The 12,200-nt window shown below is 38.0% G+C and overlaps 1 protein-coding gene across 1 annotated transcript in view; it reads left to right on the forward strand.

The window, feature by feature from the left end:
- The window catches only part of SLIT3 (slit guidance ligand 3), a 561,750-nt gene that overhangs the window by 430,124 nt on the left and 119,426 nt on the right, over positions 1 to 12,200 (forward strand). The window contains exon 20 of the mRNA XM_063292455.1: positions 5,585 to 5,717. Coding sequence (XP_063148525.1) covers positions 5,585 to 5,717 — 133 coding nt within the window. The remainder of the gene's footprint in view (positions 1 to 5,584; positions 5,718 to 12,200) is intronic.

Below are 12,200 nucleotides of genomic sequence, written 5' to 3' on the forward strand. Positions count from 1 at the left end.
CCCATGTCCCAGGACAGTTCTTATCTCTAAGCTATATTAACCTGGAGATGCTTATCTATGATCTATAGCAGTGTTTCTCAACCTTGGCAACTTTAAAATGTGTAGACTTCAACTCCCAGAATTCCCCAGCCAACATGGCTAGCTGGGGAATTCTGGGAGTTGAAGTCCACACATCTTAAAGTTGCCAAGGTTGAGAAACACTGATCTACAGTATTTTGGAAATCACCGTTTTCCCTACCCCAGCCTGGGATGCACTACTCCCAAAGCTGAAAAATGCTGCTTTGCTAATGTTTGTGGCAAGATAAGCTGTATCTCTGTTCTGCTACACAGAAGCAAGATTTTATTTTCCATTTCCAAGCCCTGAGAGGGGCACTCTGGACAGAGAAAAAGCATGCCATTTTTATATATAAGAGAAGGTGAGTAATCTCTTCCTGCATGCACATGTGCATGCACAGAGACAAAGCTTTTCTCCATATGCAGGCTGAAAGAAATTGTGTCCTCCTTTTTTCTGCATGGAGACAAGGACTGCTTTCCTCCATTAGGCCTCAGCAAGGAAAAATGGCCAGAGGATAGTAGGAAACAAACTTAGGCAATGATTTATCTCCTTGACATCTTATGCAACTCTAGGAATTTGAGAGGAGATTTTAACCATTGGCCTGCTTTCAAGTCCCACCCTTGGGGAATAGCCTGTGAGTGATTAATTGATTTTGTGCCATCAAGTCACTGTTGACTCTCAGTGACCACATAGATAGACCTTCTCCAAGGTCTATCCAAACAGGCCCTTCAGATCTTCCAATATTGCACTCATCGCTGCTGTAATTGAATCCATCCACTTGGCTGCTGGCCTCCTCTTTTTCTTTGTATCTTTCCCAGCAATATAGATTTCTCTGAAGAATTAGGTCTTAAATAATGTGTCCAAAATATGTTAATTTAAGCCTGATCACTAGTGCTTCCAGCAAGAAGATTGGATTGATTTATTCTAGGATACATTTGTTTGTTTTCTTGGCTATCCATGATATTCTCAGGAGTCTTCTACAATACCAACATTCAAAAGCACCAATACCCTTTCTAGCCTGCTTCTTCATCATCAACCTTTCGTTTCCATAAAGTGTCATGGGGAAAATCATTACCCTCACAATTCTGATTTTCTTTTCCAAGGCCTTCACTGCTACACAGTCAAATGCTACTCTGTGGTGTATTTCTTGACTGTGGTTACTTTGATAGTTTGTTGATGATTTATTTATTTACTCAAATTTGTTATAGCCACCCAATTTTAATGGGCTCTGAATCAATCTGAAAAGGTAGAACTATCCTCCAGTTCTGTATCTTTATAGTTAGTTCTAAGGTAGGTTGTTGTACCTGTTGTTATTTTTCAACCTTCTTTAGATTTAATCTTAATCCCTTTTTTTCACTGTGGTCCTTGACTTTTATTGCTAGACCTTGCAAATCTTTTACATTTTCAGTTATCAGAGTAGTGCCATCAGCATAGCACAAGTTAGTGATGTTTGTTTCTCTAATTTAAAACCACACTCAACTTCCAATCCAGACTCTCTCAATATACAGTATATTTAGCATATAGTCTGAATAAACAAGGAGAGTGTATACAGCCTTGTCTCACTCATTTGCCAACCTAGAGCAAATCTGTTTCACCATGTTTGTTCACATTGTGGCTTCCTGCCCTAGCTATAGGTTTTGCATGAGGACAGTGAGATGTTCTGGGATTCTCATTTTCCTAAATACATTTCACAGCTTGACACGGTTGACCCAATTGAAGGCCTTTGCATAATCATTGATTACATTGATATACATTGATACATTGATTATCAATTAACTTTTTTTGTATTATTTTGTTTTCTCAGATAACCAGTGTGCATCAGCAATAATGTCTCTTTTTCTTCAGCCTCTTCTAACACTACCTTGAACATCTCGCATCTTTCCATGTAGGAATCTAATCTGCACTGGATTATCCTAAGCATTATTTCGATATTAAGGATATTGTACATTAGTTTTCATACTCTGTTAAGTCTCTTTTCTTTGGAATTGGCATTCGGACTGACCTTTTCCGATCTGTTGGCTACTTTATTATTCTCTAGATTTGCTGGCATAGTTTAGTTAGAACCTTTACTAATTCTTCTCTTGCTTGCCATATTTCTGTACAAATCCCATCAATTCCTGTAGCCTTCCAGCTTGGTAATGATCTGAGTGCTATTCTAACTTCATGTTCTATTGAAAGCCTTAACACCTTCCAGATGAAAAATTTGGAACCAATATTCCAAACTCCTGCACATAAAGGGTACAAAACACAGACTTTGATTTCTGCAATATTACTTGTCTTGTTATTTATTGTAATTACTTTTCCAGTGGAAATTAGAACTTTGGCCAGTATAACAAAATGCTATGGTCTGTTCATTTTACTAGGCCCTGTCAAGCATTGTAGTCACTGTTCAAAACTTAAGCCATAGCTGTGGTCTTATAGCATTGCAAGTCCTGTTCAATTGAAACAAGGAAAATGATTTTAAGAATAATCACCAAATGGCAAGTAGATGCTTCTCTGGATAGTGAAACATTTAAGTTTTTTGTTTTTGTTTTAAATGGCTGCCTTGAAAGATTATTCTGCAAAATATTTCTAGACATATTTAGATACCATCATTTCCCTATATCTAGTGCGTTGTGAACCCACATGCTAATTTTGGGAGAAATCATGCCTTAATAGTCTTAACCGAAATACTTACTTTTGAAGCAGGAACTCTCTTGCTCTCCAGCTGTGAGGTTTAATTTGTTTTATAAAATCTGCTTTGTACAAATGAACACCCATGTTTGAACTATTAGGTATCTTTATGCACATGCATGTGGATTTCCAGCTCTCCAGCATAGCTGATCTTGTTGTTCAATGCTCATTATGCTTGTTAAAAACAACAAGAATCATAATTTAAAAAATTAAGCAATGTATCATATTAATATTGAAAGTCTGGCATGCTGAATGAATTGTTCACCATGTCAGAAAATAAATGGATATTTTTCAAGTTCTTCTTTTTCACAAAAAGGATAAACAGGGTAAATGTTTCAGAATAATTCAGATCTGCATATTAATTGGATAATACAGCAACAAGTAAATGATCCATCACAAATGGATTTTTCCTTTGGTCAGCTTAAATACAGTATTTTTTTCCAACATAGTCACACATTTTGCTGTTAGTCACAAGATGACAGCAATTGTGTCTTTGATTTCATGGGTGAAAGTAAGTAAGTAAATATTGAAAACTGAAATGTCCCAAACTTCACAAGTTTTCATGCAGGAACACACAAGATTTGACTTTTGAGATTTTTGTTATTTAATTTTAAAATATTTTATTTTTTTAAAATACAAATTAGAGGAGTTCAGTGGGTATAATTTTGGAAGGCTCATAGGTACCTCATTGCTGATTTATATTTTGAGTGCTAAATCAAACAAAATATTCCTAGCAATAATATAAATAACAATAGCAATAAAAAGAGTTTCTACTGGTTTCTAAAGCAGAACTCATATAGTCAAAACATTGAATTAATTGTATCTTCCTATGCATTTCTCCCACCGGAGACAATTTTTGTTTCCTAAGGACATTGGTCTATCTCCCTTCCCTTCTTCTTGACATGCAAACAATACATAGTCCCTTCTGGGGAAGGTGGGCCCAGTGACCCACCTACAGGGCCATGCAGAATTGTTTTCTGGGCATCTGGAGGATAAAATCACTCGGATCCATTCCAAGTTGGATGCCAAGCGTGAGGCATGGCCTGTGGAGATGCCTGGGGAATGTACTTACCCTGTTATCTGGGAATGGTTTGACCCCATTGGGCTCGAGGAAGTAGACAGGGTTCTCCAGACTGTAAATCCCACCACTTGTCAATTATCCCTGTCCCTCCTGGCTGATGAAGGCAGCTCAGGAGGTGATGTGTGGGTGGGTCCAGGCAATGGTGAATACATCCTCGGTGGAGGGAGTGTTCCTGGCTGCTTTTAAAGAGGCGCTGGTCCACCCCCTCCTCAAGAAACCATCACTGGATCCCACTATGCTGGACAATTTTCATCCAGTCTCCCACCTTCCCTAAAAGGGTGGTTGAGAAAGTGGTGGCATTGTGGCTCCAGAGGCTCCTGGATGAAATGGATTATCTGGACACTTTTCAGTTGGGTTTCAGGCCTGGATATGGGACAGAAACAGCTTTGGTCACACTTTTGGATGATCTCTGGCAGGAGCAGGATGGGGGTGGTGCTTCCATCCTTGCTCTTCTTGACCTCTCAGCAGCTTTTGATACCGACCATGGTATCCTTTTCGGTCAGCTCAGGGAGTTGGGGGTGGTGGTGTGGTTTTGCACTGGTTCACCTCCTTCCTCCAGGGCCGGTCCCAGTCAGTGTTGATAGGGAATGAGAGATCCAACCCATGGCCCCTCCTTTGTGGAGTGCCACAGGGTTTGGTACTCTCTCTGCTCCTCTTTAACATCTACATGAAACCGCTGGGTAAGATCATCCGTTGCCATGGGATGAAGACAGCCCATATAATACCTTTGCTGTGCGAGCTGAATTGGGTGCCAGTTTGCTTCCGGGTCCAATTCAAGGTGTTGGTTATCACCTTTAAAGCCCTACACAGCATGGGTTCAGGTTACCTGAGGGACCACCTCACCCCCATCACATCAACCTGTCCCACCCAGTCAGGCAGAGAGGGCATGTTATGGACCCTGTCCATGAGAGATTGTCAATTGGCAGGGTCCAGGAAGAGGGCCTTCTCTGCCATAGCCCCCGCCCTCTGGAATAAGCTACCCCCAGAGAGAAGGCAAGCCCCCACTCTCCTGGCCTTCCGAAAGGGGCTCAAGACGTGGCTGTGCCACCTCACTTAGGGTGGGAGGGGGGATAGTTTGTCATGGAGATGGCTGGCACCTTGATGTGGCCCAGGGAATTTTATCAAGACTGCAATCTCACCATCTTGGGTTTTAGATCTCATATTTATATTTTAGAGTTGGGTAGCCGTCTCAGGTCGACTCAGCCTTCCATCGTTCTGAGGTCGGTAAAATGACTGGGGAAAGTGACGACTGGGGAAGGCAATGGCAAACCACCCCACTATAGTCTGCCAAGAAAACATCACGAAAGCGGCGTCCCTCCAGAGGGTCAGACATGACACAGGGGACCTTTCACCTTTTCACATTTTATAATGTATCTTTTTAAATTGATGTTTAATTTTTTACTGTTTTAAATTTGCTTGTAAACTGCCCAGAGTCATTGTTGAGATGGGCAGTGGAAAAATGCTATAAATAAATAAATAGATGCACACAAACCCACCTAAATTTACTGCAAATTAAAATGCTTATGACTGGATACATACAGTCAGTATTGGTCCAGGAATTGAAACAGTGCAAACCAAAGGGCAAGCTAGCAACATAACGTATGAGGTTGAGATGACAACTAAAAAGTGAAACCTAATAATGTAGCCTGATAATGGTGATTTGTAGATAGTGGGTATTATAGATGAGGTGAGTTGCTGTGTTAGAACTAAACTTTCTCAGGTTTATCCCATCTGATTTAACATTATTTTCATGCACTTTCTCTATTTCTTTGTAGGCAACACTGAAAACAGCTGTCATTTCTCTCCCCGTTGTCCAGACCAATGCACCTGTGTGGACTCTGTAGTTCGCTGCAGTAATAAAGGGTTGCGGTTCCTCCCAAAAGGTGTCCCCAAAGATGTGACTGAACTGTAAGTCATATTTTCACGACTTGTATTTCTAAGTAAGTTGTCAATTTCAATTACTAATTTACAAAATATTGTTTTTCTTTCAAATCAGAATGCTGAAGCTCACCAGTCTAAACCAGATATGAACTAATGGCAGGACTGAGTCAGTTCATGAAGCAGTGGCATAGGATAACATACAGAGCTTCTGTTTTCTTCCTGGAGGGGAAAAAGACGTTGTCTCTGTACTTCTTCACAGAGACATTGTCTGTGTACCTTTGCACCCTAGAGGGAAGATAGTAGCAACCTTGAGGGAATTCTAAGTTTTGCATAGTTCCAAAAATAGGTCATAAAATGGGGGGGGGGCTTGACAGGCAAAAAATATCCCAACCCCCAAACCCAATGAGAACCAAAGAGATTGAGTATCCCCAGAACATCACTTCCGTTATGTACGGCATTGACAATAAAATCCTCGGTGTTTTATAAACATCTATGGTGGGACCATCTTTAAAATACTGTTTGTAATTCTGATCACAGTGTGGTAAAACAGTAAAAATGAAAAAAAGATAAATAAAAAGATCAGTGGGCCGGATTAACCCCCATTTGATAAAAGTGGTTGACTGTTTGGCTTAGAAAAAAGATTAATGTTGTAGAGAGAGAATATGATAGAAGACATGAATTTATTTTTTCAAAAGATTAAACCATATAGTCATTTAACAAAGCTAATGGTGAGAGATTCAGAGATGCTATTCAAACAGTGAATAGTAAACTTATGTATTTACCACCATATGTGATGATGGTCACAACAGGAATAGTTTTGAAAGGGGATTAGGGAAATTTAAGGTTGACTAGACAACCTGTGACCCATTGGGACATTGTTTCTGAAATATTTCCATACCAGATTCCTCAGTGCCTTCAACAATGGCAGAGCTTCTAATATACTAGAAAAGTTCCTAAAAATTCAGGGAGACATTCAGAGACATATCTGCCTTGAAAGTAGCCAGTGTTGAACTGTATAGCTCAGTCAAACATCAGGAGTTGACCACAGGAAATGTTTTATGACATTTTGTATTATGTCATAAAATGTTTTATAATAATTTTATGTCATAAATGTTATAAAATTTGCCAAATTTCTATTCCACAGGAGTCATGGGTCCAGATTTTGGACTCATTCTGTAAGTTAGCCCATTTGAAATACCTTGCTTCAAAAATTGTTGCCCTACAATGCACTGTTTTGCCCAGTTAAATGTTACAAACAAAGACAACACTTTTAGTAGTATATAGATAAGACTCTTGATGGTTTCTAGTTCTTATTAATATGTGTGTGTGTGTGTGTGTGTCTGTGTCTATGTGTGTGTGCATGAGAGAGAGAGAGAAAGAGAAAGAGAGAGAGAGATCACGGGAGAGTTTGTCACTGCCAACTAGAGAACATGAGTGGGGATAAGATCTTGTTTGTGGGTTTTCCACTGGCATCTGGTTGGAGTAGAAAGCTATAGTAGATCAGCTTTTGATCTGATCCACCTGGCCTTTATATTCTCAGTTTCTTCCATTCAGTGAAGGATGGATTATCTGATTGCATCTAGGAAGACCCATATGAGTGTAAAGATTAATATACATGCAAAGCAGTGACACTTTTTAGTTTCAGAAGTAGATAGTGATTGGATTTTAGTAAAACCAGGTGTGTTTTGCTCTTAGATTTCCTTTCTAACATCTGTGGAGCATAGCTTTTTTGGAGTTTTTTTTTGTGTGTGTGTGTGTTTTTATTATAGTTGTTTGTTATCTGCTTCACTAAACATTACAGTATTTAGAATGGAGTTATATTGACTCCCAGGCTGCTTTTTAATATTTATTTATTCATTCTAATTATGAAATCAAATTAACACTTAGTGTTGATTGCTTTGTAATGCTAGTGTTTTCATAGTAGGCTACTTGAATAAGCTATTGAAAATGTATTCTTAGCATAAGCATACAATAGCTAATTATCCCCACCAGTTTACATTCTTAAAAAGAAAAAAAAAAGAGTGTTAACATGGGATTATTTTCACAGCATACTTAAAAAGGGCTGAAGTAACAGATATTAATCAAATTAAATTGTGAAGTATATGTGCATGAGGAAAGGATGGCTTCTCATTTGTTTCTAATGTTGTTTTCTACATAAGGAGACTAAGTGGGCTATCAAATCTGGGTTGCATTAATCTCTACAACCATTAATGGTAGCAAAGGCATACAAACAGCTCCAATTCCTCGCTACCTAGTGGTGTCTGCCCCAGCACTAACATTGTTTTACCCAAACACTAATACATGGTCATAATCTTTGGATTATTTGGAAGCTCTAGATACTCATCTAGGGAAAGCTGACAATAAGCGTTGGAGTTTATCACATCTAGCTTCTTCATGTAAAGTGGTATATATCATTAGAAACTGTTTGAAAATGTGACTCTAATCTTCGTCATATCTGACTTTAATTGATTTCACAGTGAAATGTGGTGTATATTGAATGGTGCTTCATCTGTAGTCTACATAGAACATTATTTTTATGCTTTGGGGGAGGACACCTCTGTAGTTTCACTCCAAAGACTGTCAGAGCTACAGCAGGCATCTCAAACTGGTTTTCCTTCTCACTAGTAAAATAAGATAAAGAAGGAAACAGAGCCACTATTCCTTTCTCCACTGAAGAAATTAGATTTCCCATATTAGACTAATTGGTAGGCAGGAACAAATGCCTTGTAACAATCTGAAAATATGTTTCCTCAATAAAAAATAATACACGAAAGTAGTGATATGGAAGATCAGAGAGGCAGCCCTTATGCCAATTCATTATTGTATTTTAAATCTACCTAATAAAGTTCCCTTGGTAAATTACCAAAATGCTAAATACAAAGAATGCACAAACTAATTGTAATTCCTTTATAACTTACCTGTTTGTTTCTTCATTTTTTTTCCTTACCTCCTCTTTATGTCGGAATCCTTGTTAACTTGGGTCTTCACAGATTTTGTTAAATGTTTTTCCTGTTTAAAAATCCTTACACAAAAATTGTTCAGGATCTTTTAAAGCCTACTAAAGCTCTGTGGTATTTTGTCCCCCCTCCACCCCCTTTCATTTACAAAGATGTGAAGTAGAGGAACCCGATTCCTCAGTTACACAATAGCATTCATCTCTGCAATGTGATTTCCAGTAAGTAGGGTTGGATATTTTAGATTGCTTGCAAGCAAGATGAATAGGCGTGGTTATCTAAAATGTAAGTCAAAAGCCAAAAGAAATGTGAAAAGCAGCATAGGGTGGTTAAGTAAATGTGAATGTGTAAACATGAAAAGATGGCAGGATATAGCATGTAGTTGATTTACTCTAGCAGATTACAAGAATAAAGGAATCTGCTAGTGAGGAAAATAATAGTTTTGGTTTCTTCACCATTTTGGGGTGCATATGAGCAAAAGTCTAAAACCAGTAGTGTCTGTCAGAGTAGTTTGTTGTTCCTGCTGTTGTTCTTTTTGGAAACTAAAGCCAGTTTGGTCTAGCGGTTAAGGCAACAGGCTAGAAACCAGGAGACTGAAAGTTCTAGTCCCTCCTTAGGCATGAAAGCCAGCTGGGTGACCTTGGGCCAGTCACTCTCTCTTAGCCCAACTCACCTCACAGGGTTGCTGTTGTGGGGAAAATAGGAGGAGGAAGGAGTAATTGGTAGGTTTGCCTCCTTGAGTTATTTATAAAGAAAATAAAGGTGGGATAGAAAATAAATAAATAAATAAATAAATAAATGTAATCCTTTATGTCAATGAATGTAGTTAAGAAAATGAGCAATATTATCATAACTGCAGAGTCCTTGGTACTCTCTGAGCTTGGTTGTTTGCTTGCAAATATTTCATTACCCAACTATGTAACATCATCAGTGCTAATAGTAACATCAGTGCTAATAGTCATTAATAGCTAATAGCTTAATAGCTAAGGCACTGATAATGTTACCTAGTTGAGTAATGAAACGTCTGCAAGCAAACAACCAAGCTCAGAGAGCACCAAGGACTCCATAGTTCAACCCTGAGCTACAGATATTCTCTTCTATTGGAATTATCATATCCTTCAAGAGTCACATCAGGGAGATGAGTACAGTTAAATATTCATACAGCATCACAAAGTCTTCAGAATATGAGCTTAGATCCTATCTTCCCCATAATTTTCCCAGATCTATTCTATTATTCTTAAAAGATCCAAGAGTGGGTGATTTTGACATCTGGTGTTGCTGCATCCTCTGTCACCCATAGAAACTTTAATTTGTAAAGAAATTTGAGTGTCTGGCTTTCTGTTGCTATTATTCTTAGCATTTGTATTCTCGTGCTTTAATTATTTAATCAGCCAGATATAAAGACTGTATCTGATGGTGTCTATTTGCAAATGAACCAGTGCTGAAATGATTTTTTTCTCTCTCCCCCGCCACTGAGCCCCAGTATTGCAACTGGTGATTGACTAGTTGCAGGACTTGCTAGAGAGGCTACTGAGGTTACAAGGAGATGAGCAAGAAGGCATGTTGCATAAGTAGTGTTGGATGAAGCCTAAATATAGAAGCCTAAAGATCAGAAGCCTAAATTTCAAGTGTATTTTCTTTTTCTTCATAGTAAAAGTTGTGCATAGAACCAATACATTTTAACTTTTTTCTTTAGTACTCAATTTGTTTCACTGATTCATGCATATCAAACATACACTCAGTATTTATTTCTGCATTAGAACACTTCTGTTTGAAGACTACAATTATTAATTTATTAAGAAATTGACTTTTGAGCACTTTTCTCAGTGCTGTCAAGTGGCCTTTGCTGCAAATAATCAAGACCTCACAGTTATGTCCTTGTAACATAATTGTCCTTTTGTTAATTTCTGAAAACAGCCTACTCTTAGGAGTCATAGAAAGTGCTGGAATTTTTGAATACCCAGATTGAATACCCAGATTCAAAATGATATAGGAATGAATACTGCAGAAAAAGACATTCATGTACAGTATTTTTTGATTCTGTAGAAGAAGATGCATGTATTTTTGTGTTTGAATTTGCAGTGATCAAAGAGTGGCACTCAGGAAATCAATATTAAGCTGAGATAATTCATAGCTACTTCCTGCATTTATTTTTACAGCACAAGCCTGTTCTCATACTGATACTTTAAATGAAAAGGATATGTCCAAAGATAATGCAGGTACTGATATCGCTGAGATGCTCCAACTCCCTGTGATGTTTCTGGGAGCTTGCTTTAAAGGCATCTCTGTCCAAAATAATGCACCCACATTTCATTTATCTACATCTAAAGAAACTTATGATTCTCAAGTAATGGTCAAGCCAAATCTTGCCAGCAACACCGGTCATGAGAGACAAAGGGCTGGGCATGTTGCTCATGCTTCATTCCACAAATGGCACTTCTACATTTACTGACTTATATACAGTTCTATTAATTTGGTCTTATCTACTCTTATTTGTCATAATAACTGTTGAGATGCTTAAAGGTGATATTTGAGACAAGATTTTAGAAATTTTGCTAGGCATCTTTTGAGTCTTTCTCCATACCTGGTTTGCTCTAGTGTTCTGATAAAGTTCCAGTAATAAAGGGGAAGATTTCTTTAGTAGCATTTTAATTAATGTTATGGAGCCTTACATTTATAAACTCCCATTTGCCATGTGAAAATCACATCCGTTGTGTGACAATCATGTTCAGCTAAAATGCTTTTTATTAAACCATAAGCATCCACATTTATAGATTTCATTTTAATTAAAAACAAAACCTGCCATACATCTAACAAAAATTCAGTAAATTAGAACTATTGAGAGAGTTCCAAAATATCCATATAACAGGAAATGTTCTGCTGTAACAGGTCCTAAATAACATTACACTGACATAGGTACAGACAGATGGAAAATTTCATTTCCTAGGAGGTAGAATTTCAGCATAGAGAAATGCTGAATATATTTCTCATTTTCCAGTAGTAGTGAACTGAAAATAAATTTCTGTGCCATAAGACAATATAGAAGACACATTCCTTATAATCTTATCTTTATGTTTTATATCGTGAATGATATATTCTAAACCTGTTAATTTACTTCTTCCTTGGTGTCATTGGTCAAGTTTATTAGTCGTGAAGATAAGTATCAGGGACTAATAATTTGAAATATAGTCTCTAGCCAAGGATCTCAAACAGTGCACTGTGGTATCCTGGCATGCCACATAGAACTCACAGGGATACCGTGGGATATTTTACTACATAATAAACAGAACTGTTAGTGAATTAGCTGTGGTACCCCAGGGCACCACAGCACACAGTTTGGGAACTGCTAGGGGCACCATGAAGAAATAATTGAGACACTAGGGCTCCATGAACCAGGAAAGTTTGAGAGCCTCTGGTTCTAGAATTATTGAGAGTAATGTCTCAGAGTCATGATGCAACTTCCCTTCTTGCAATTGACAAGCCAGTTCTTTATTAGCCAAATAGGAAATCTAGTTCTTCAGCTCTTAGCTAGATAACAGAGCAATATTTTCTGCAT

This window comes from Candoia aspera, chromosome 2, assembly GCF_035149785.1.
Source record: "Candoia aspera isolate rCanAsp1 chromosome 2, rCanAsp1.hap2, whole genome shotgun sequence".
NCBI lineage: Eukaryota > Metazoa > Chordata > Lepidosauria > Squamata > Boidae > Candoia > Candoia aspera.